The sequence below is a fragment of the Phascolarctos cinereus genome, unplaced genomic scaffold (assembly GCF_003287225.1).
Source record: "Phascolarctos cinereus isolate Bilbo 61053 unplaced genomic scaffold, phaCin_HiC Scaffold_1;HRSCAF=81, whole genome shotgun sequence".
NCBI lineage: Eukaryota > Metazoa > Chordata > Mammalia > Diprotodontia > Phascolarctidae > Phascolarctos > Phascolarctos cinereus.
Window position 1 is genome coordinate 191,397,424 of NW_027555514.1, and position 26,411 is coordinate 191,423,834.

General features: G+C 38.3%; 1 protein-coding gene across 3 annotated transcripts; it reads right to left on the bottom strand.

The window, feature by feature from the left end:
• RAD51AP1 (RAD51 associated protein 1) lies at positions 1-26,228 on the bottom strand. 3 transcript variants are annotated; one of them, XM_078155893.1, is made up of 10 exons: positions 26,099-26,228; positions 25,015-25,071; positions 21,937-21,986; positions 19,027-19,174; positions 9,781-9,884; positions 7,896-7,982; positions 7,580-7,726; positions 4,981-5,139; positions 4,371-4,511; positions 1-753 (listed from the first exon to the last, which is right to left on the bottom strand). In XM_078155893.1, exons 1-10 carry the CDS (start codon positions 26,113-26,115, stop codon positions 620-622), a joined length of 1,044 nt encoding a protein of 347 aa, XP_078012019.1. In that variant the 5' UTR covers positions 26,116-26,228; the 3' UTR covers positions 1-619. The 3 variants fall into 3 exon arrangements, with proteins under 3 accessions (XP_078012019.1, XP_078012015.1, XP_020857108.1); XM_078155889.1 differs by having other exon boundaries at positions 4,371-4,514; XM_021001449.2 differs by lacking the exon at positions 25,015-25,071 and having other exon boundaries at positions 4,371-4,514.
• Between the last annotated feature and the right edge of the window lie 183 nt (positions 26,229-26,411).

A 26,411-nucleotide genomic window follows, 5' to 3' on the forward strand; every position in this document is an offset into this window, starting at 1 on the left:
TTGCTAGTTTCATATTTATTCCTCTTTTCTCTAGAAGGAAGGGCCTGACAATATTGAAGCTTTATAAACTGTCATGAAAATTTATTTATACATTATATACAATTGTAATTTGAGCCATAAGTCACAATTCAGCAACTATTTAAAAATATTAAAGTTACACATTTTTATTAGAAAAATATTTTGCTTATTAAAATGAAACATCCTTACAATAAAACATACTATTTAGCTTAATTAGCTTCTACAAGATAAGTGTTACATGAAGACTGGGAAGTGTAATTGTAATTTTCACTTTCCCAATAAACTCTACAAAACTACGTTGACGTAAATTACACTAAGCCATAATTGGCTGTAAGTATACATCTGTTACATTATATCATACATTTAGTACTTCCAAAACTGACATCACCTGACTTGTTATTCCAAATTGAATATGTGTTCTTTAGGTAGAAACGAATTAGAAGATAGTTCTTTACAAAGTTCTCTTTGGAATCATGAATAGACTAGCAACATCCTTAAGTTTTTAGATTTAAGATTTTCTGCATCAAATTGAAAAGAACTATCATTACCCTTTTCAAATAAGAACATTCTTTCAAAACTAGAATTCGTTTATCAAAGATTTTTAGGTACTACTGGCAGTTGGATGGAGAGGTTTAACTCGTGCAAATCTCGACAGACCAAGTCGGAGACTATGACTGGGAGACTTGACAGAAACTCCTCCAAGTTGGTTGCTGCTGCTGCTGCTTCCGGATGAAGCTAAAAGAGAATGCACCACATGTTGCTAGAATTATAAGTCATCTTCCCAAAGTTCACTTACAGTGCAAAAATTGCAAAAAATCATAAAATCATTAAGATTCATTATTTATATACATGGCTGTTCAAAGTATGAGTGTGATCATTTTAAAATGAAGTACAGAGAAGAGACAGTAAGTTACATGGACATACATGGACCTCAAAAGGAAAATGTAGCAAATAAACTTTATCTTTAAACAATCTTTGAATCCTATGGTGACACCAACATTTTCTCGACCCAGAAAAAGGTGAAATAAGTATGGCCAACTCTAAATTCTCGGTTTTGGGGTGTCTGGTGGCCCAGGATCTATTTTTGACTCCATTAGGTTATAGCTAATTTCCTTTGTTTCGCTTTTAATGCTCTTTGCAATCTGGCCCCCACCTAACTTTCCAGTTTCACTACAGATTGTTCCTCCTTCCAGCACACTAACATCGAGGCAAGCTGTCCTTCTTGCTGCTCTACACACAGATGTTCCATCTTCTGTTTCTGTGTCCTTGCACTGGCTGCCACCTAAGCCTGGAATGCTCTCCCTTCTCATCTCCACCTCAGAGAATCCCTTACTTCTTTTTAAGATTCAACTTAAACTTTTTTCTATAGGAAGTCATTCCTGATCCCCTTAACTGCTAATACTCTTCATCCTTAAGTGCCGTTGTATTTACTTTGTATTTATTCTACATATATTTATATATATTGGTGCTCAGAAACGATCTTGTGGTCCTTCAGGGCAGAGACTGTTTGACTGTTATCTCTGTACCCCTAGCATCCAACAGAGGGCTTGGCACACGGGAGGTGACAGTAGATGTTTGCTGATTAATTACAATAGTGAGTCGTCCTTTTCCTTTTTTCCCTTCCCTAACAGCCTTTCAATTCTTCCACAGAAATCATATTTTAGGACTAGAAGAAACTGACCAATTAAGAAATCAAGGTGAGGAAAGGTTAGGTGATTTATCTAAGGTAAGTTTCTTCCACTAGTTAGCTGTGTTCAGCAAATACTTACTATATCTTTCTATCTATTCCAAATGCAATCATTCTAGGCCAAGCTATTATTACTTCTTACTGTTATTTCTGCAATAACTACTTTATTAACGTCCCTGCCTTCAGTTTCTCCCCACTCTAGTCTATCCAAAACAATGACACCATATTATGACCACTAGTATAAAGCCTTGAATCACTTCCCATTGCTACCCTTAGTGTGGATGAATGAGTAGAAAAGTATTAAGGCTAACAAACCTTTATCTGAAATTAAAAGAAATAAGGCTAGAGCTAGCAATACAAAGTCAGTCTACTTGTAAGAAAACCTCGAAAGTACAAACCGTAACCAACTATAGTAATTTCTGATCCTTGACTTTTCTAAATGACATACTTTCTCTAATAATACATTGTACACTAGCTAACTTGCTCACATGGAAAACAAAATAGGGATCGTACTATATCTTATAGTTAAATGAAAATGTATTCAAGGAAATTATGAATGACAGTAATACTGGGCTGAAATTATTCAGACCATGCAGGAAAAGAAAGAAATACACATAAAGCATGAAAAATATAGAGATGATCTGTGCATCTTCCCTTATCCCACAGAAGGATATGTCACATGAATAAATGAGGATAAAGATGCAATGAGCTGTTGTTCAAGGTGCTTGAATATCTAAAGTCATCTAAATCAAGTGGTAAAAAAAGGCTGAGGTACTAATACAAAACATTAAGGATAGAACTATTGTCCATAAATGATACAACATATTCTCTGGTCTTGCAGAAACCTGCCTTTTAGCAGAAAAGTCCTTCCAGGAAACATTCATTTTATATGGCACACAGTGAGACTACATTGCTCCTATGCCCTTAATCTGAATTTATAGGAAAATATATTTTCACTTTGCCAAATAAACTCTACAAAATTGGATGGATACGAATTGACTTAAGCCATAATTTGCTACAAGTATGGTAAGCGAAGTATAGTAAGGAATACTATTGTCAGAGGTGGAATCTGAACTAATCTTTCTGATTCCAAGCCCAACACTCTATTCATTATTTTAACCTTCATCTCAGCAGAGTGAGGGCATCTAAAGTTGATGACAATAAGAACCAATTTAAGGGAACTTTTCATGTTTAATCAGAGAATGAGAAACCCTAGGAGAGCAATAGTAGCTGTCTTTAAAGTATATGAAGGGCTATCATAAGGAAGAGGGATTAAATGCACTGCTTGGCACTAGATGACAGCCCAGTAGAAAGAGTGCTAGATTGAAAACAAGGGGATCCGAGTTCAAATCCCTACTCTGCCACCCACTATCTGTTTGTCCCTGGGCAGGTCATATTACTTTAAGTCTTCATTTCCTCATCTGTGAAGGGAAAGAGTTGGAAGTTGGATTAGATCATCCCAAAGGTCACTAATAATAAGACATTTCAAAGAGGCAAATTTAAGCTTGAAGGAAAAACTTCTAACACTCAGTGCTATCTTGAAATGGAATGGGCTGGCTTGTCAGGTATTGGATGACCTCACTGACTTCAAAGAAAAGGCTAGGGGACCATTGTAAGGTGGGGAGTAGTATGGACTGTTGTTCAGGGATAGGTTGGACTAAATGATCTCAAAGGTCTCTTCAAAGCCTAAGAGACTACAATTCTGAACTAGATGAGATTCTACATTGAGGACTTCCTAATGACCAATGACTTTACTTCCCTGGGCTTCAGCTCATCACTTGTAAAAGTAGAGAGCTGGACCCAATGCTGCTTTCCTGGGTCTAAAACCAAGCATCACTCTCTTAAGGTGCTTTCACAGAAGAGGTAAAACATGAGCTTTGCCTAAAAAGAGCTCAGAAAAGAGACAAAGAGCAAAGGTATATATGCAAAGTATGTTCAAAGAATGAGAAGACTATTTTGGCTTAAAGTTTATACGAGACTAGGGGAGACAAGGATGCAGCAGTAATCAGAGACCAAACTGAATGCCAGTCTAAGGAGTCTGGACTTTATTTCATAGGCAATAGGAAGTGATAATATCACTTAAGCTAATCCAGTAACAAATAAGTAGGAAGGACTGAAAGCAAGAGAGATTTGTGATCAAAAAACAAACTAGTTAGGAGGCTGTGTTTAATTCACATGTAAATGGTGAAGACCTAGATTAGGGTGGAAGCAGTGGAAATGGAAAGAAAGGGATAGGTTTAGGTGAAATTACAAAAGAAGAATGGATAGAACTTGATCATTGACTTAAGCTATGGAAGGGGAAGGGAGTTAAAGAATAAAAGAGGGAAAAAAAGCAATCAAGCACATCTAACAAATATATCAACAGTCTGATGGTGTACAATGTAATTTTCCACACTACAGTTGTCCCCTTCAACCCCAGCAAGAGAAAGCTGACACACAGAAAGGCTAAGCATCTAAAGCCATTCAGACAAATAAGGTTCATAGCTGGTTCTCAAACTCTAGGACCTCTTGCTCCATGTTCTTTTTGCTGAAGTAACACAAACTACTAAATGTCCCTTAAGTTTCAGCCAAATTCTGGAGATAAGAAGCTGCTAACTAAACAGACAGATGCAGCCACTAATTTCTCCAAGCACTATGATTACTTGGATAAATAAAAATTCCTCACCTGGTGGGACCCATTTGGGCCTCTTAGATTCAGCTAAAGGGCTGAGTGTTTGTAATGGCTTCCTAACAAGCTTCGAAGACAGGCAAGCTTCTTTTGGTGCTGGTTTTGATTCAACAGGTGCTGGATGAGAGACCACTGGAGCTACTTGTTTGAAAAAGAAAAAAGGCAAAAATAAGCCAAACTGATTTTCATACTTTAAATATTACACAATTATCTTTTGAAAATCAAGCAACTTATAGGAAATTACAGTAATATCAGTAGCTTGGAGGCTCAGCTTAAGTAACAGCTCCTTCAAGAAGTCTTAATTCCCCAAGTATTTAAAAAACAAGTTGATAATCTTAAAGTGGTGAGGTTGAAAAGACGTAATTTCTAATTGAATGCATTTTAGATGAAAGGTTCCATACTTTCAGGAGCAAAAAAAGGAGTTATCAGAAGTTAGCATAGTTGAATTTTAATGAATCAGACTGTAGTCACTTTTGTGAAAGTATTTTTAACCAGAAACTTGCATTTCCAAAATAATTAGAAGGAGGACAATTTTAAAAGAAGAGAATCAATAGAGCAAACAAAACATACTTCTATGGCAAAGCTCAGTGTTTCAAATCAAGCTTACCTAAACTGTGAGAAGTCTTAGAAGTTTTCTTCTCTTTCTTTTCCACCAGGGCTTTGACCTTAGCACTTCTCTTTTTATTTTCTTTGGCTTTATTTTTCCTTGTAGTAAAATCTTCATCATCTTCCCCCTCACTTCCACTGAGATCAGAATTACTTTCACCTGAATCAAAGGAAAAAATTAATTAGGTGCCGAACAGAAAATAATTTATAAAATAACAAAAACATTGTATAAAGACAAACAACTCTGAAAGTCTTATCAAGTGTAATCAAAGAAATGACCAACTATTATTCTGAAGAGGTTTGGAGCTGGGACCCCAAGAATGCCAAGGCAATGTCGCCTGAAACAAATTCACACACTCAAGCCTTCTCTTAGTCCAGTGGCAAAAAGTTCATTATGATGCCAATAGAGGCAGGGAAAGGTCCTTAGGGAACCTGCAAGCTAGTTAGGAGGGTGCTGGGGCTTATACAGAAAAGGGACAAGGAAAAGGAATCAAGGATGCTAATTAGGTCCACTAGGGACTTCAAGGGATATGCTAGAGGTCCAGGTGTTTTTGGGAGCAGGTGCCTACGATCTATGGATAGGAAAATGCAGGGAATCCGAAGAGATAACTTTGTTGATACCAGACACTGAAAGAGTTGTCAGAGGCATGGACCCTGGGGATCTAGTTTGAGGGAGAGTCCTTGGGTCAGCCAGGGACAGAAGTCTTTGGGCGAGGCACCCCTGTGTCTGTTCTGATAAGAGAATATATTTTGCAACAAGAGAAAATTTTCTCACAGGGCAGGGGCCTACTGAGAAATTGGGAGGCTTCCAGAGATATGATTAGAACTGGGGCCCAAGCACCCCATCAATTCCAGAAGACTAATGATAAAACATGGTACCAATCTCTTGACACTTGAGTACTTGTAGAATCTTTACAGCAATAATTACAGACATAATTATTATTATACTGCATAGTAATTAGGCATATGTGGTTAGCAGTTTCCATACATGACTGTAGTTAGTATTACTTGGGCAAGACCAAACTGTTTGGAATAAGCCAAAAGTTTTGGGAAGGGAGCAGGACACTGCTCTAAGCTTTCTCTGAAGACTTAGACTTTCAGTGAAACTCACTGGGATGAAATCCGTGACTGAACTATAAATCTGAATGAGTCTACTTTATTCAAAAGAAAGAGGATAGGAGACCTCCCTCTACCACTGGAGACCAGCAATTGTTTTATAACTTATACTCTTAAAGAGTTGCTTGGTTTCCTAAGAGGTTAAGTGACTTATGTGTCTGAAGACTAACAGTCCAGCTTTCTATCCACTGTGTATTAGACATTTCAAACTGGATGTCCCAGAGAAATCTTAAATTCAATGTATCTAACACTGGACTCATTATCTTCCCCCATAAAACACTCCTTTCTTCCAAAATTCCCTGTTTCTGTAGAAGGCACCACCATCATTCCACTCTCCTAGGTTCATAATCTTGGCATTATCCCAAACTCCTTATACTCCCTTCATCTCACATAGCCAATCAGCTGCCAAATCTTGCCATTTCTACCTTTACAACGTCTCTCCCATTCTATCCTTCTTTTTCATTCACAGAGCTACTGCTGTGTTTCAGGCCCTCACTACCTCTTGGCTAGAATACTGCAAATCTAACAGGCCTTCCTGTCTCAAATTTGTCAACATTCTAATGCATTTCCTGAAGAGCAATCTTCCTTAAAAGATCTGACCATATGATTCACCTACTCAATGAACTCCAATAGTTTCCTATTATGTCTAGGATTAAAACATAAACTCTTGTTTAGTTTTTAAATCCCTACACAACCTGGCCCCAACTGACCTCTCCAGCCTCACTGGGCATTATTTGCCCTTCTACCTGTGATCCAGACAAACTGGCCTCTCCTCTCTATTCCTCACTCATGACACTCCATCTCCCTCCTTTTGTCCTGGCCATCTCTCATACCTGGAAGGCATTCCCTAGCTAAATCAAGTCTGTGCCAGGCAATGTACTGAGCAATGAGATATAAAAAAGGCAAAAAACAATCCTGGTTCTCAAGGAGCTCACAATCTAACGGGGGTTGACGACATGATTACAACTATGTATAAACAATAGTTAAAAGACATTTAGTCTCAGAGTGTCTCTCTCTCTCTCTTTTTTTTTTTGCTAGGCAACGGGGTTAAGTGACTTGCCCAGGGTCACACAGCTAGTAAGCGTTATGTGTTTGAGGTCGGATTTGAACGTAGCTCCTTCTGACTTCAGGGCCGGTGCTCTCTCCACTGTGCCACCTCGCTGCCCCGAGTCCATCTCTTAAAATGATGTTCCTTTCCTCATTCCTCCCTCTCAAATAAGGGGCAAAATCTTACTTTACAAAATCTTTAGGTCTTTAACAGGACAGAAGCAAATGCATTAATAAGAAACCAAAAGGCAAAGAAAATGTTTTTGTTCTGCGATCCCTTAAAAGTCTGCCTGAAGCTCCACCATATGTTGCCCTCTTTTCTTTTTCATATCTGTAAATAATGTGTATAGATCGCTGGTCTTGTCAGTGAAATATTTTTATAAATCACTGTAGCATACACAGTAACTCACAGAGGTTTAAAATAAGATACTACTTACTTGTAAAGTCTGGTTCAGAGTCAGTACCATCATCATCTTCACTATTTTCTCTAAGTAACTTCCTCTGTTGTATCATAGCTTTGGATGCAGCTTTTCTTGGCCTATGACCAGCATGAGAATCATCTTCCTCAGTAATCTTATTTAAATCTAAAGAGTGACATAAAAATCAATGGAAACAAGTTTGTGGTAAATTTATTCTAACCAATTAGGTAAAATATTTGTATTTTCAGCAATGCCAAAAACAAACTGATTATTTCCTAGAACAAAACAGTTGCTGTTGATGAAAAGAAAAAAAATAAATCTACCCCAAACTTACTGAAGCAAACACCATCTACACTGCAATTAGAGAGGTGAGGAGAAATACTGATTTGTTCAGATTCAGCAGTATCACATTTTTCAACATCTAGAAAGAACAAGAAGAAACTTTAATGTTAACACCATAAAACGCAAAGTTTAGGAATACTGGGAGGCTAGGATTAAAATTTTGAAAGATAAAGGAACCTAAATTAAAAAAAAATAAATTAAATTGCATTTAATTATAGAGAAATCAATGCTTCTAGTATACTGCTATTTAATAAAGTTTGATTCCAAATTTTACTAATTATTCCCAGAATACATTTTACTCTAAGAAATGGGTCATCTAAGGAAATTCTACATTTATCCTACTCTCCTACAAGAGGTAAGTAAGTTAAATAACTTACTTAACTGCAGGTATAGTAAGTACAATGGCATTCCTTATTATAAGTTTCTACTTTGATCATTGACAACTAAAGATTTACTAAAAACAAAGCTACAAATTTTAACTACCTTTACATAAAAAAATACCTGAATCAGCACACAAATCTAAATGTTCCAAATGAGCAGAACTTAAATTCTAACAAATAAATAAAAATTGTAGGCAGTCTCTTCAAGTAGTGAAGACTACAGTCAATCTAGACCATTAATTGCACCACTTGTTGCAACACTGCTAGAAAATAATTAAAGATTTAATTCAATATAGGAACTCTGAATTCATAAATCACCTGAGCCTACCGAAGACACGCAGAATGGAGTAATGGAAGAAATACTGGACTTGAGTTAGGAGAGACTTAGATTCACATCCTGCTTCTTATACTTACTAGCTGTTACTCTGGACCAGTCACTTCACTTCTGAGCCTCAGTTTCCTCATCTGCAAAATGGGGATAACAATACCTGTAGAACCTATCTCCTAAAGCTTTTGTGATTCTCACAAAATATGTAAGATGTTTTGTAAACCTTAAATTGCTACATAAATATCATATATAACAGCTACTAAATATGCCACCTAAATAAACTCATTAGTATATTTAAAAATACATATTAAACAAATCTAGACTTGGGAGAGTAAGGTGTGGGGAAAGTAGGTGCACAGGAATAAAAAATATAGGAAAAAGATTGTTCAAATTCACTTAATTTGAGGTGGAAAAATTCTCAGTCTTATGTGAGAAAGTAATCTGAAGTAAGCTAAGTGGTGCAGTGAATACAGCACTGGATTAGGATTCAGCAAGATCTGAATTTGAATCCTGCCTCAGAAATTCATTATCTGCGTGAACCCAGGCAAGACACTAGACCTCTCTCAGCCTCAGTTTCCTCATCTGTAAAATAGGGGTTATGATAGCACCTAACTCATAAGGTTGTTGTGAGGATCATACTGATACAGCAAATGCAAAGTACTTTATAAACCTTAAAGTATTATATAAATATTAGTTATTATTATCATTATCATTTCAAGAACCAAGTAATTAGGATTCTCTTCTGGGATAAGATAAGCAGAATAAGAAATAAAGGTTATTTGGCCTCCTGAAAGCAGAAGAATCCAGAAGACCACTCTGCAAAATGCCATACCAAAAGCCCTTATAAATTTAAAGTCCAATATATAGTGTCGTCAGAAGAACAGTCATAGTGGTCCCTCAGTGAAGAGCTATTCAAGAGAGCAATAAAGAAGTAGATTGGTTTTAAATATATGGCAATATTTTAAAGATCAGTGATTTCACCAAAGTATTGGACTTATCTATGACTTGCTAGAAAAAGCCCTAGAGAGTTGCATTAGGCACACAGAGATTAATTTGCCCAGGATCACAGAGTTAGTGTCAAGAAGCAAGAATTCTGATCCTAAGGCTACCACTCTATTGTCTATACTATGCTGCCTCTCCAATACATATATGCATAAAATAATCTTTACCTTGAGATTTCTGCATATCAGTAGTTGCTACAGAAGGTTCCTTCACGGATAATGCTAGTGCAACTTCTAAATCTCTCTTATAGAGTTTGTCATCCAAGGCCATCCTAAAATACAGACATGCAAATAACAATAACTATATTTGCCAGTCATTTCAATTAAAAAGCACAGTTATGAGCCTTTCTTGAAATGGTTTTCATGATTGTTACTTTTACAAGCAATTTCTGAAAAAACTAATTTTCTGCTCATTGCATTTTGATAGTATATTTCTAAAATGTAACAATCTTCTATCAAATACCCTAATAAGGGTCTGCTATCCAAGACATATATAGCAAACTAACACAAATGACTAAAAGTAATTTCTCCCTTCGTTAGGTGATCAAAGGATATGAACAAAGAGTTCTCAAAAGAAGAATCACAAAAAATTGACAACTATAACAAAAAGTCATTAGGAATACGAGCAAATCAGAACAACTTTGAGGTTTCACCTCACACTTTAAGCCTATTTGGAAGAGATGACAAAACAGGGAATAGCTAGAGGACTTATTTGTAGGCACATTAATACACTGTTAGTGGAGTTGTGAATTGGTCCAACTCCTGAAAAATAATTTGAAATCATGCTAAAAAAAGAAAAAGTTATTAAAATAATGTCCATATGTGTAAGCCAGAGAACCCACAGATGACCACAAGGAGGTCAGTAATAAAAAGTCGCATCTGCACCAAAATCTTTGTAGTAGCAGAGAGCTAGAAACAAAGTAGATGCCTTTTGAATGGGGAATGACAAATTATGGTATATGAATGTAATAAAACACTGCAAAAAATGAGTATGATGAATAAAAAGAAGCACGGAAAGGTATGTGAATTGATACAAAGTCAGAGGATCACACAGTCAATACAGCTAAAGTTAGAAGACACTTCAGAAGCCATCTAGTTAAAACCTCTCATTTTACAGATGAGGAAACTGAGACCCAGGTAAACCCTCAGAGAGAAGAGAGTATCCAGATAGACAAAATGATTCCCAGTGTCAAGAAGGAGAGGGCTGAAAAAAGGCCAGATTTGGCAATGAAGGGAGCACTGGTAACTCTGGAAAAAAGGATGATATCGTAGAAAAGCAGATTTCAGAGGGTTAGGAAGAGAGTAAGAGGAAGGAAGAGGCAGTGCCAAGTACAAGAACCCTTTTTAAGGAGTTCAGCTGAGTAAGGGAGGAAAGGCATAGGACAATAGCTACAGGAGAAGGCTGATTGGTTGGTTATTGTCTTTCAAGATCAAAGAGAACAAAAATGACATCATTATGTTGGGGTCATGGTACAGTGTGTCCGACTGGGGCTGATCAGACCAATACTAGCTTAGAAGGCTCTACCACAGGTTGGGCACAAATGGTCCACGTGACCATTTGGAGTAGAGATGTTTCAAAATTTGCACATCTCATGTTTATTTTGCGCTACTACAATTCTGCTTTGTTCACAGAGTATAGCACCTTCTTTGATGCAGGCATGCCATGCTGAGTGGTCCTGTGCCAGTGTCTCCCATGTCTCATGGTTGATTCCAAAGGTCTTCAGAGACACCTTGAGATTGTCCTTGCATTTCTTCTTCTGACCTCTGTGTGAGTGCTTGCCTTGTGTGAGTTCCCATAAAATAGTCTTTTAAGCAAATATATGTTTGGCACTTGAATGTGGCCAGCCCATCAGAGTTGCACTCTCTGCAGTTGAGTTTGAATGCTTAGAAGTTCTGTTCAAGAAAGGACCTCAGTGTCCAGTACTTTATCTTGCCATGTAATCTTCAGAATCTTCCTAAGACAATTCAAATGGAAGTGATTCAGTTTCATGGAATGGCACTGGTATATTGTCCAGGTTTCACAGGCATACGATAATGAGGTCAACACAACAGCTCCATTGACCTTCAGTCTGGTATGCAGCCTAATACCTCTTCTCCCTCACACTTTTCTTTGGAACCTCCCAAACACTGAGCTAGCTCTGGCAATACATGTGTCAACCTCATCATCTATGTGTACATCCCTGGAAAGTACACTGTTAAGGTAAGTGAACTTATCCACAGCACTCAAGATTTCCCCATTTGCTGTAAACAATGGTTCTGCATATGGATGGTAGGGTGCTGGCTAGTGGAGAACCTGTTTTCTTAGTGCTGTCAGGCCAAAATTAGCATAAGTGGCAGAGAACTGATCCATACTCTGTTGTATCTCAGCCTCAAAGGCTCCACTGAGTACACAATCAGCTGCCAAAAGAAAAAGTCATGCACCAATTCTCCCTCTACTTTAGTCTTGGCTTATAGCCTTTTCAGGTTAAATAATTTACTATCAGTGAGGTAGCTGACCTTGATGCCATTTTTTGTCACTGAAGGTATCCAACAACATTGCTGAAAACATCATTCTAAAAAAGCATGGGGGCACACATACAGCCCTGCTTTACTCCATGGTGACTGGGAAAATGTGAGAGTATCCTCCATTTTTCAGAACCCATGCAAACATGCCATCATGCAACTGGTGTACAATACTGATGAACTGCTCCAGGCAACCAAATTTTGCCATGATCTTCCACAAGCCCTCAAAACCTTAGTCAAATTGATGAATGTTACGTACAGACCTCTGCTCTGTACCTGTTTTGTTCCTGTCATTTCTCCTGGAGTTGTTGGGCAGCAAACATCACATCAACTGTTCCTCAGCCCTTTCTGAAGCCACAATGGCTCTTGGGTAGATGACTATTGTCCAACTGAAGGATCAACATATTAAGGACAGCTCTGGAAAGAATCTTGCCAGCAATGACTAAGAAAGAGGCTCCCCCCACCCCCAGCTGTCACAGGACTTTTTTTTACCTTTAGAGAGATGGGCAATGGAGGTATCCTTGAACTCTTGGGGAATTAATCTCCTCTTGCCATATAACTAGAAGATTCCAGTGAGATTTTTGTATAAGCAGTGGACTCCTTGTCTTATAAATCTTAGCTGCAATAGAATCAGCACCAGGTACTTTGCCAGACAAGAGGAACCTAATGGCATTGAAAACCTCTTCTTCAGTTGGAAGTTCGGCTAGAGAAGGACTGACTTCAACCTGAGGTAAATGGTCAATGGCTTCAGCGTTGATTGATGAGAATCTGTTAGAATGCTATGGAAGTGTTAGCCCATCTCTCCAGGATCATATCCTTCTCACTAATCAATTTAGCTCCATCAGCACTGAGTAGGTGAGATGCACCATAGGCATCATAAAAGCACTTTGGATTGTTATTATCAGTGCAAAATTGAATTTTATCTGCCTTCTTACTGAGCCAAGAATCCTGCATATCTCCAAGCTTCACTTGCACTTTACTTTTGATCACTGCCTTCTCAGAGACAGACAAACTATCCTGCTAGTAAACCCTGTAGAGCTCTCATTTTTTCATTTATCACCTTCTGAATTTCCCCATCATTTTCATCAAACCAATCTTGATATTTGCAAGTATTCTAGCCCAGATGAGTAAATGTGGTGCTGTAACCAAATCTCGGAAAGCTGCCCAATCCTTTTCTGTTCTGCTGTGGCCAACCATTTGTTGGTTTAGCTTTTCCCTCCCAGCTGTTCACAACAAATTGTTCACACTCAGAGAAATGCTCTAAACTGCTGACATTAAGTCTTCTAGTAGTCATCTTGCCTTGGGGCTGCCACTTTTGCTAAATGCAAATGTTTGGCTTGGAGAGCATAAGTCTATACATAGTCCAGCACTCTGTGCCATACATCATCTTCATCACTCTTACAGCCTTGTCTGTGACACAACGACAGAGTTTACTAAATGCCAGTGCTTACTCTGAGGATGCATCCATGAAATTTTATTGTATTTAGTTTAACAGAAGATAATGTTGATGATGAGAAGGTCTTGAGACACATGAGTCTTCAGTAAGTGACCGTTGCTATATCTGACTCCATTCCTCTCAAGGAGTCCCTGCCATGTCTGATAATCTGTGTCTCCTCTGGCACTAAAGTCACTCAGAATTATAAGCTTGTCCTCTTTCAGCATACTGATGATGAAGGTCTCCAGGTCTTCATAAAATTTTTCTTTGACCTCATCAAGGTTTGTCATGGTGGGAGCACACTGATGATGGTGGTGTGATGCTTTCCAGCCACTGGCAATTGCATTGTCACAAGACTGTCGTTCACTCCCTTTGGGAGGTATACAAGCTTGTTCATGAGATTAGATTTGATTGCAAAACCTACATGAGCTTCACGGCGTTCCCAACCACTATAGCCATTCTAAAAACACATGTATCCAGCCTGACTTCAGTAAGCTGGCCGTCATTTGCCAGCTTTGTTTCATTCAGGGCTGCTATTTAGATGGGATATCTGCTGAGTTCTTTCACAATAAGAGCTGTTCATCTTTCAGGTCTACGAGATGCCTTGTTGTCCATAACTGTACACACATTTCATGTGCCAATGGTAAGTGGAATCATCTTCATAAAAAAGTTTTGTACATTTTCTTGTGTTTTAATCACAGAGTAGGATTCCTCGCCTCGGTAAACAGGCCAGGGTTAGGGTAGATGAAACAGACAATTTTGGGGGCACCTTTCCTAGCCCCTTTCTCACACCAGAAGTTGAGCAGTGTGATCCTTTAAAAAGGCTGCTCAGACACTCAAGAGGCTGCCAAATTCCACTGCTGCTTCAGGCCATGGCCTGGGCCACCTGTGTGCAGGGTTGTGACTACAACTCCTGGTGTATCCAGACCTGCTGCTTCGTTACTTGTCCATCACCACAGGACTTTCAGGTAGGCAAAAATGGTAAAATGGCATGGATGACGTCTTTTGATTTGCACATAAACTGGATTTAAGTGAGGTAGAGATGTGTAATGTTATTGGCCTTACTCTCTCTTCCAAAATCATCAGAGTCCCATGGCAAGACAAAAGTCAAGACAACTAGCAATGGCTCAGGATGCAGTGGATGACCTCTGGTGTCTTCAATGTCTAACCAAGCTCTAAGCACTCTACAGAGCCTGCTTCCACCACCTGCATGGAAATTGGAACAAATTGGTTTCATCGGCCCATTTTGTCCATGGAGGTCTTCACATGCTTGGGGCAGACAGCCCCTAACTCCCTGATAGGTTTGAGACCCCTGTTACTTTCATCTTGGTTTAACCCATCTGCCAAAACAGTTTATCTAGGTGTGGCTGCTGGGCATGCTACAATTTTTTGGAGCCACAGGTGAGCACTGGGTCATAAGTGACACCAAAAGCGCAAAGCAGCCCTAAAAAGGGTGTGGCAGCCCTCATACCAGAGGTACTAGTCTTCCCTAAACACCCATACACCCCTACAGGTGAAGGTAGGAACAAGTGAAGGCTTTTTTTAAGAAAGAGGGAGAGCTGAGCATGTTTGTAGGCAGCAAGGATAGTGTCAGTAGACAGGGAGAGGATTAAGAATAGAAAGGAGGCATGATGGTGGGGAATGAGAGGGGAAGGGCTTGAGGGCTAAGCCTTAACAAGCAGAAAGGCTTACCTCAACATCAAAGACTGGACCAAAGGAAGCAACAGTGGGGGATGATATAGAAAGCATATAAGATGAGAAAAGGAGAAGGGGGAGACAAAGGGGAGAGGATATATTAGAAAATTAATGTAAAAACAAAAGATATCAATAATTTTTTTTTAATGATAGAAAGCATAATGAGACAGAAGTGAAAACAGGCAACACAAAGAATAAACTGTATATATGCAAACGCAAAATTATCTTTATTTCTATTTCACCCATTTTATTTTTGGCCCTGAGCTGTGATTTCATTGATATAACGGGTTATATAAATAATTTCTTCTACCAATGCAGATGGAAACCTTCCCTGCAAGTCTCAAGAGATTTTCCTGGGGCATTGAGAAGTTCAGTGACTTGCACGGGATGACAGAGTATGTGCCAAAGGCAATTACTCTTTGAAGTCAACTCTAACCTGTGTTGCCTCTCATTTGACCCTATAAATATTAACTCTTAGTTTTAAGTTTTCTCATTGTTTAAAACAAAAATATAGCCTAAAACAATCCTAGACCCTAAAATGTCATATAATTATCAATGAAACAGTATCATAACTCTTTAGTTTCCCACTGGAAGTGCAAAATAGATAGAAAAATTGCAACACAGTTAAAAGTGAGAGGTTAAGTGTCTTGCCCCAGGTTACATAAACAGTAGGTTATCAGATCTAGATTTGAACCAAAGTCTTCCTGGCTCTTTCTACCATAGTGCCTTTTAGTTTAATGTAATCAAAATTATCTTTATCTGTTATGATGACTGGTATCCCTTGTTTGGTTAAGAAATCTCTCCCAGCCATTGCTGTAACTTCCATTTTCATTTAGACTTTTTAGTAGATCTTCAGGAGCTGTGGGAGGAGCAGCTGCCAAGCTGCATCTCCACAGGAACTGTTTCCCAGGATGAGGGCTGAAGGCACTGGGCTGGAAAAAATGTTAACCTAGGGCTCTTGGGTTCAGGGTCTTGGAATGTCTCCATCACGGGCTAAGGAGGGCTGATGATTAAAGTGGTGGTCATGGCTTGACTTGCTACCTCCCGGCTCCCTCTCAGGGTACCCTTCTGCTTCAGCTAAGCTGCTTTTCTTGCCCTGTAAGTGGCAGTTGGTTGGCAGTTGGTGGGGACACAAGTTGTTGTTTCCATGGATAACAGCTATGAGGGGTGGACCAGAAGCAGGATCAGTGGTCTGTGAGTACTACCACTCCCAAGGCTCTGGTACTCATCCACCTATTGGTGGCAGTTGGTCAACAGTTGTTGTTTGCGGTGATGAGAAAGGTGAGACCTCTCCAAAATGATTTCTGCCCTCAATGACAGCTGTAGGTAGTCTAAACTCAAGAACACAAACTACTATAATAATGAATCCCAATTACTTGGAAAATTGGAAAAGTTTAGCAGAAATTAGGTTTAAACCAAAAAACATATAACTCATACTACCATAATAAGGCCCAAATGAATATATAACCTATATATAAAAGGTCACATCATAAAAAATTCAAGAACATAAATGGAAGAAAATATCTTTCACAACAATTATAGGAGAGAATTCTCAGACAAACAGGATAGAAGCGATCGTAAAAGATCAAAAAAAATTTTTTTTGAATACATAAAACTAAAAAGCAGCATGGTGTAGTAGAGAGCTGACCTTGGAGTCAGAAGACTTTGGTTCAAGTTCTGCCTCTGATTCCTACTGGCTGTGCAACCCTAGGTAAGTTACTTAATCTATCAGTGTCCTAGGGTAGCCCATAATTCAGAGCAGGTGCTAATCTGTACTTGCAGAGGCAGTTTCTTTATGAGGGTTTCCCTATACAAATAAAATCATAGGTCTGGTAGAAACAACAACAGAAACAACCAACAACAACAACAAAAACAGAGGAAGGTGAATCCCACTTGGCCTCTCTACTTCCAGTGAAGCTTCTGGCAATGGGGGTCACTCATAATAGGAGTCTACATTTGTTCCTCAGAGTTTAGAGTAAACATTGCAGCAACAAAAGACAGATGTGAGGATGCTCTTGTCTTTTAAGAATAGTGCCCTGAAGATAACTGCAGTAAATTGTTGGATTTTCATGACATGTTTGAATTTGTGAATGATATTGTGCTCCAGGTCCACCTAACAACCTCCCACTTCAAGGATATTATCCCAAACTAATCCCATGTGACTATCACCAAATGCTGTAGGATAAGATGGAGAAATATGATATAATATAATAACACAGATCTGCAACTGCATCAATGACTGGACCCAAAGGGGAGGGTTTTTTTTAGGCTTTTTTTTTCTTTGCTAGGCAATGGGGTTAAGTGACCTGCTCAGGGTCACACAGCTAGTAAGTGTTATGTGTCTGAGGCTGGATTTGAACTCAGGTCCGCCTGACTCCAGGGCTGCTTCTCTATCCACTGAGCCACCTAGCTGCCCTTCTACCAAAGGGGAGTCATTAACAAGAAGGTGGAAACTGGAAAGGAAGCCTATATTTAGAATGCCTTACGGGGTCTGATCTTGTCCCTGCGCTGTTCAACACTTTTATCAATGACTAGGATAAAGGTATAGAGGCATACTTTTCAAACTTGCATTTGACATGAAGCTTAGAAGTACACCTAACATGAAGGATACTGGTATGGAACCAAATAGGTCTCAATTGGCTGTAACATGGTGAAGAGAATAAGATAAAACTTAAAAGAAAAAAATGTGAAATTCTACAATTGATTTTCAACAATTTTCAAATATACAGGATAAGGGAAGCATTGCTAGAAAAGAGTGCCTGTGAAAAGGACCTGAAGGTTTCACTGGATGGCAAACTCTGCCAGTCACATAGCAGCCCCAAGAATTTACTCTCTACTTTACTGAGAGACACAGTGTCCAGGAAGTAACAGCTCTACTAGAGCGTGACTTGATCAGGTTACATCTAGAGTACTGTATGAAGTCCTGGGTACATTTTAGGAAAAAAGAACATTTCCAGAAGAGAGGAATGGAATGAATGCTATATGAGGGATGGCTGAAAAAAGTGGGGAGGTTAGCCAGGCAACTAAAAAGAAGGCTTACCAGAGATATAACCACTACCTTAAAATATCTGAAGGCTTATTTAAAGAAGAGATAAAACCTATTTTGCTTGACCGCAGAGTATGGAATTAGGAGCTGTTGATGGGTAGGAGTTACAAAGAGACATATTTAGACCTGATATAAGGAAACAACCTGAGCTATCCATTATCAATTAACTACCTAGGATGAGGAAAGGTGGAAAGTGAGGAAGTTAGTAGGTTTCCCCTCAATGGGCAGTTTTAAGCAGAGAATAACTAATTATGGGGATGCTAAAGAACAGATTACTTAAGACAGTCTTTGAGGTTTCTTTTAAAAATTCTGATATACTTCCCAGTGGATTATCAGAATAAAAAACTGAAAAATGTCATTTAGGTAAACATCTGAAGAAAGAGAATAGAGCAATCAATAAACTAAGAAAGCTAAAGAAATATCATGGGATTTCTGAATTTTTTGAAAAAAAGAAATTAAGAAAAATTTCCTAGAATGACAGATTTAGAACTGGAAGGGACCTTAGAAGCCATCACATCTAGCCCTCTCATTCAACAAATGAAGAGTGAGGCTAGAAAGTTTAAATGACTTGCCCAAGGTCATATAGCTAGTAAGTGTCTGAAGGCAGGATTTGAAAGGAGGTCTTCCTGACTCCATGCCCAGCACTCTATCCACTGTAACACAGAGCCTCAGATAACTGCATGCCAGTTAACCTATTTCATATTCAAAACTATTTCATTCATATCTCATCTCTTACCTTTTAGTAGGTGTTTTCACTTGGAGTGGAGATTCTTCTTTGTGGCTATTTTTGGATTTTGGTTTCTCTTGCTTTTCTCGTTTTGTTTCCTTTGGTATTTTTGATTTTTTGTTTGAAGTTGCAGTCCAAGGAGCAAAATCATCATCATCTTAAGGTATGTAGTGGTTTTTTTAGGGGGAAGGAAAGAGAAAACTCATGAAGTTCTCTTAGTTGAATAATGAAGGTGGTATTTTAGAAGTTCAAATCTTTTGAAGCATATATTCTTCGAGATTTTATTCAAGCAATTTCATTGTGTCATAATTGGCCCAGTTCACAGCAACTTTTTCATGACTAATACCTATATAACTTCAGCCTATCATAGACCAAATACCTGGAATTATGCAACATCAATTATACTGGTATACAAAAGCCCAAGGCAGACCCACTGCGACCATTTATAAAGATCTGTATCAAAAAGGCTCTATCACTTTGAAAGTCAACCATCAACCAGCAAAGAATGTTTATTTCAACTTCCTAACTGAAACAATAGATTCTCAAGGTCTATTCATATGGCCAGAGAATAATTTGTGTGAAAAACATCTGGGAGTTTCTAACATGTGAAAGAACAGCAGGTACAATTAGATTATGGAGAGAAAAACAGTCATACTCTTAACTTCACATAAGATGAAGAGGAAAAAAAAACAGAGGAGCTATCTTAAAGTTTAATGGAAGCTCTGATTCTCAGGGTTGAAAGGGACCCCTAAATTAAAGTCTACCTGAACAAGAATTCCCTTCACCAAATACTAAGACATTATTATTCAGGCTTTGGTTGAAGATTTCTAGTGAAGGGAAACCTACTACTTTCAAAGTCAGCCCATTTTACTTTTAGATAGTTCTGCTAGGAACCTCATAAGCTCAAAAATTTATATGTGAGACATTAGAAATCACCTAGCACAATGCCCTTGTTTTACAGAGGCCACATAGCACTCCCCAGGGTCCAAAACTATGTGGCAGGTTTGTAAACTGAATCCTGATGCTTAGATTTCGAGTTGGCGCCCCAGGTACTGTATCATAGGGCCTCCACCCTCTGGAGCCAAGCAGAATACAACTAAGCCTTCTTCCACAAGTCTACTCTTCAGAGACTTGAAGGCTGGGATCCTAGCTCCCCTGCAGCTCCTTGTAGCCTGGTTAAACATGCCAGGGTCCTTAAACTGAGTTTATGGGGGCATCACTTGAGGCAATTCATTCTCATGAGACACTGGGTAGTATAATGTATAGTGCTGATCTTGTAATCAGAAAGGTCTGGGGTCAAATCTCACCTCTAACACTTACTGGCTATGTTAATTGGGGCAAGTCACTTAACTTTCCTCGTCCTCAGTTTCCTCATCTGTAAAATAATATCTATCTCACAGGGTTGTTGTTGAGGATCACATGAGATAATGCACATAAAGCACTTTGCAAACTTATTATTACCATGGTCACCTTGCCCTCCCCTTTGGGCACTTTCCACCTTTTCTCTCTTAATTATCTCCTAATAAGTCGTGAGTGCCCAGAACTAAACACAAGAAATCAGATTCAATCTGACTAAGTCAACTAGGGCAAAGGACAAATCTAACATGCCCTTCCTAGTTTGTGTAATATACCTCTCTTAGTGCATACTAAGGTTGCATTTGCTTTTTTGGCTATTTTATATCACACTGTTAAATCATACTGATCTTAGACTCAGTCTCCTTATTTGACCTCTCTCCCAAACTCTAGGCAAACATAGCTAATTGTAGTTACTAGATTTCTCAACCTGCATATCCCTACAGTACTTCAAATTTAATATATCTAAAACCAATCTTAACTTTAGCCAGAAACTTGCTTCTCCTCATCACATTTTATTTTAGCAAATAGAACCACCATCCTCTTAGTCACACACAAATGAAACTTCACTTATCTTTGACCCTTCCTTTTCCATTCCTCTCACATCCAGTTTACTTGCCAACTCGTATCTGTCCTATTTCCAGATCTCTTGTATCCTTACCCACTAGTACCACAATCCTAGTTCAGAGCCTTAATATCTCTTGCTTCAGCACAGAAACAGCTTCCTAATTATCTCCCCATCTTTTTCCAATCTATTCTGCCAGTCCTCAAGTCTGGGATAACCGCTTCCTTCTGAACAACTCCTATAACACTTGTAATATTAGCACTTAATTATATAATGCTTATATTTTTTCAAGTGTTTAGTATATTTTAGTCCTATGTCTTAAACTAGACTAAAAAGCTCTTTGAGGCCCTGGATCATAGCCCTTATTCTTCTCTGATCCATTCCACAGTGCTCAGCACACTGCAAGCCTTTAACATACCCTTACTTAGTTCAGAAGCTGGATTATCCACATACTTACCCAAGTCAAGTTATTAACTTTGAATCTGGGTAAATGAGAAAATGATCACTCAGAATTATAAAACACTTTATATCTTTACAGTAAGATACTTGGCTTGGGCAAAGTATCTTACCCTAAACTGAACTAAAGAGCCACTTACAATGTGGCTCTGTCCATGATACAACTTAACCATTTTGACAAATGTATAACTAACAATTATCCTAGTTGAAGACTGTAGTATGGTATAGCAGAAAGAGTACTGATGTTAAAAGTCAGAAAATTTGGATTCATGTCCCAGTATGGACACTTAATTAGACTTTAGGCAAATACATAATCTGTTTTTATTATATATATATATATACACACACATATGTATGTATGTATGTATATACTTGTATCATGTAGTTCTCAAGAATGTTGTGATGAAATGTTTTGTGAACTTTCATGCCAGGTTTAACTAATGACAGTGCAAGGGAGTAGATATATGGAGCATGTATATTCTGCAAATACTGAGGAAAAATGACAACTTGCAACTCTAAATACAGAAATATGAAGCTGCACTTACCATCATAGTCTGAATCCAAAGACTGTGAGTAATTGACTGGTTTCTTATTCCTATTGTAAACATAAATTTTTTCAGTTACATAAATTTCAATTTTTCTCCTCCAGAGAACAGTTTAAATACATTTCCTTTTCAAATGAAATATTAAGTCATCTAGTCAATAAGCATTTATTAGGCACTTAACTATGTTTCAAGCACTGTACAAGTCCTTTGAAAAATTCCTAATTTCAAATAAAAATAGTATCTTTTTAGTTTCTTTAGTTAGGTAATTTATTAACTACATAAAAACCAAACTCCCAAGGGTTGATTGCCTACCAGTGATTAAAAACTTTATACTGAAAAGCGATTTTCCTTTTTGTAGCTCAAATTGATTTTTAACTTCAGTGGATCCACCCTTGCTGTCATTTCCAAGGAATCTATAAATGTTAATCTAATGTTACAATCTAAAGATAAATATATACTCTTTTTTTTCAAACCTTGTGCATTGCACTAACTTTGTTAAAATCTAACGCATAAATTCAAATTTTAAAAGATAAATTAAAATGTATCTATTCACACTACAAAATAACTCCTTGCTTTTGATAAAGATTTTTAAAAGTGTTCCTTTAATAGGGAGTTGTTCTTATGATTTAGAATGCATGTAAGTGTCTCCTACTTCTTCTTCTGAACCAAGAAATTAGTCAGAAGCCTGAAGGCAATGGGAAAGGGGGACTGCCCATCCAAGTTAGGCTCCCACCATGATCAGAGACTGCCAGGGACATGTTCAAAAGAAATATAAAGGGTGGTCAGAAAGCCCAGAGTACTCTTGGAAGTGCCAAATGGCAATGGATGTGTGGGCAGCAGCACTCAGACCCTGCCTGCAAAGGCAACCTTGGGCTGTGAAGTCTCTAGCACCTTGACCTGAGACAGCAGAAAAGATCCTGCACTAAGCAGGGACGATCAACTCACTCAAAAGTACACTAAGGGCTCTGGCACAAATCTCCAATTCAGAAACTAAAGCTGGAGAAGAGGAAACCAAAGTAGATATCAACCAGTAATAAAAACTGTTACAAATTTAAAGACTGCCCTAAAGGAGAATAATGTAACTCCATAACAACTGCAGAAACTTAGGGAGGAAATGGATTTTCTACAAGGAAATGAAACAAGAGCTAAAAAATGAAATAAAATCTCTGAAGGAAAGAGCTGGAAGGAAAATGAATAGTTAAGAAGACAAAGTGGTCATTCCTACCCAAGTAACAAACTTCCTGAAAACTAGAATAACCCAAACAGAAATCAATAAATCCATGAGACATCAAAAAATAGCAGAACAAAATGAAGACTAAAAAAAAAAGAGAGAGAGAGAGAATTGGAGATAACTAATATTAAAAACTGACCTAAAAAATAGGTCAGGGAGAAAAATTTAATAACCATTAGACTCCCTAAAAACCATTATTTAAAACGTGTGTGTCTATATAAAACATATATAGGGACACTACATTTCAAAGAACCATAAATGAAAAAAACTGCCCAGAACTATTACAATCAGAGGGCAAAAATAGTAAGAATTCACAGATCATCTGCAGAAAAGACCTAGTAACATCAGAGTCGGGGGGAAAAAAAATTCAAGCAGCCAAAATATAGAAGTAATACTGATGTGTTTTTAAAAAAGGGGGGGAGGGGTACTGAAACATCTTTAAAAATGCAAAGCAGTATACAGAAGGAAGTTCAGAAGGAAGCACAGAGAACTTTTGAAAGCAAAATGTAGAATGTATACTTTTTTTTTAAAAGCCAGCATTATGAAATGGATATTCAATTTCACAGAGAATCCTCTTTTGCATTCTACTATGTATATGGAAAAGTCTTTTATGTGTGTTTAAGTTCAGCCTTTATTTTTTAAAAGGAATTTTATTTTTAAACCAAGCATGTGGGAGTTCATCTGGCATTTCTCTGCCACAGACTCTAATCACAATGGAAAATCACAATCTCTTAAATATTCCTAAAAGTCACCTCCAGAAAGTGAAAAGAAGAATAAATCACACAGTCATGAATTATATTTTCATTTCTATTTCTATTCATAATACCAATGACTTCTTCCTTTAAAGTAAGGTCATTGCAAACCCTCAGCAAAGGTTTTTCAGCAAAGTACAGTTGAATCTTTGTAAATAAAATTAATTCAAAATTATTCTTGCACTATGACACAGGCTAAGCCAAAATGTTCATACACTAACACCTACAAAGTATGAAGCATTAAATTCAGAAATTTAGTATATAAAATGTGCAGAATTACAACTAATGAATCTTCAATTTTACATACATCAACAGTAGATAATCCAAAAAGTAACTTATAACTGAATTAGGAAAATCAATTAATTTGAGATCTATTATAATTCATTTTACCACTAGATTTATACTCCTAATTATATTTTCCTTAAATATAAGATTAGAGAAGACCAAGTCAGTCAATCAATAAGCTACTACTACTAGTCAGGCCTTCAACTAGGCACTAGAGATAAAAAGGGAAATTTACCCTTAAGGTGCTCACCTTCTAACAGAAGAGACAGCTTGAAAATAACTGATACGTTACAAATGGAAAACAATATCTTAAAACAGCATTAGCAGCTAGGGAGGGAGAGAGAATGGGAAAAATCTCTGGAGGAAGGTGGTTTCTGAGTTCAATCTTGAAGGAACCCAGGGAAGGAAGGAAGTGCATTCAAGGCCTAGAGGACCACCATTGTAAATGCATGAATTTGAGAGAAAGGAGTGTGATATGATAGACCAGCAAATGAGTTAGTAAGTTGGACTTAAACTACATTAAAAAAAAGTAAAGTGTAAGAAGACTGGAAAGGTAGAAATGGGCCAGGTTGTAAAGAGCTTTAAAAGAGAAATGGAAGAGTTTAGATTTAATCTTGGAAGTAAGAGGGAGCTACTGGAACTCACTGGGTAAGGGAGAAGACATGGTCAGATCTGCACTTTAGGAAAATCACTTTGGCAGCTGTGGGAAGATGAAGTGGAGAGATACTCAGAGCAAGGCATGAAGAGTATACCAGGCAAAGCAACAGATATGGGAGTCAGAAACCTGAGTTACAGTCTCAGCATTAACACTTTTTCATTGTGTGACTCCAGGCAAAACACTTCACCGCTCTGGTCCTGTTTCCTCCTCTGTAAAATAAGAATTGTTTTGGAAGAAATTATCTGAAAAACCTTAAGGTACTTTAGAAATTTTTTTTTCACTCTGGGTGGGCTGTGAATTGGTCTAGCCATTCTGAAAAATAAGCCGAATGTGCTCCAAAATTTGCTACGCTTTGCATACCCTGAGACCCAGGGATACCACTACTAGGCTTATACCCCAAAGAGATTTTTTAAAAAAAAGAGGAAAAGGACTCATACAGACAAAAATTTTTGTAGCAATTCTTTTCGTAGTGACAAAGAACTGGAAATTAAGGAGGGTGGGGAAAAGCGTGCCTATCAATTGAGAAATGGCTGAACCAAGTATGATACATATATACATTCAATGGAACATCATTATGCTGTAAGAAATAATGAAAGGCGCAGCTTCAGAGAAATCTGGGAAGATTTGTATGAACTGATGCAGAGTGAAGTCCCAGTCGTACAATAACAACACCACTGTATGGACAAACACCTTTGAAAGGCTTCAGAACTCTAATCCATTCAATTACCAGGGACCAATGATGAAGCAAGCTATCCACCTCCAAACAGAGAAGCGGCAGACTTAAGACGCAGAATGAGACCTATGTGTGTGAATATACATAAACGTATATATGTGTATATTTAGGCGGGGCCAACGCAGGAATATGTTTTCCTTGACCATGTCTATTTGGTTTTCTTTTTTTTTCCCCCAATGGTTTATGGGTGAGACACAAAGAAAATGTTTTCATTGAAATTTTTTTAAAGAAATTAATAATTGTGACAAATATTCTTACAAGCCAACATTTGTAAAGCGCTTTGCAAGTCTTAAAGCGCTATTACGAATGCTACTGTTCCTGTTATCTGGTGGGTCACATAACCGGCACCTTTCTCCTCTCCATCTCCACTCCTCTCCCCTCAGTCTCGGTTCAGAGACGTTCCCGATCACCACCTCGGGCCCTCTGCCCTTTACCCTCTCCTTCCTCTTTTCAATCTCGTCCGGTTCCCCGACCCTCCCCCACCATATCGGTTAATTACTCACCGCACGGGCCTCGGCATGGTCGCAGGCTGCCCGAGGTCGCTCCAGGAGCTGAGGCGCTCAGAGCCTCCAGAAGCCGGAGCCAGCTCGGCGCGAGCGACCGTTCCCGCCGAAGATCAAGAGCGCGGGAGCCCCACCCACCCCGGAACTCGAAACCCGGAACTCGAGCCCCAGTTCCGCTGCGGCCCGAGGAGCGCTCAGTCTGCTATTTTTAACCTGCACATTCGCCATTTATTTATTCGCTTCCCCTCACCCCCACCCTCTTGTGGCTTAGAAGAAAAAAAAATCAGGAAAGGAAAAATCTTTTCACATCACA

What these genes read in the sequence shown, in the direction of transcription:
- RAD51AP1 (XM_078155889.1), bottom strand. An exon ending in TGGAGTCACACAATGAAAAA is followed by an intron (nt 21,987 to 25,014) that starts GTGTTAATGCTG and finishes TGTTTACAATAG; the next exon opens with GAATAAGAAACCAGTCAATT. An exon ending in GTGAAAACACCTACTAAAAG is followed by an intron (nt 9,885 to 19,026) that starts GTAAGAGATGAG and finishes TCTGTATTTTAG; the next exon opens with GATGGCCTTGGATGACAAAC.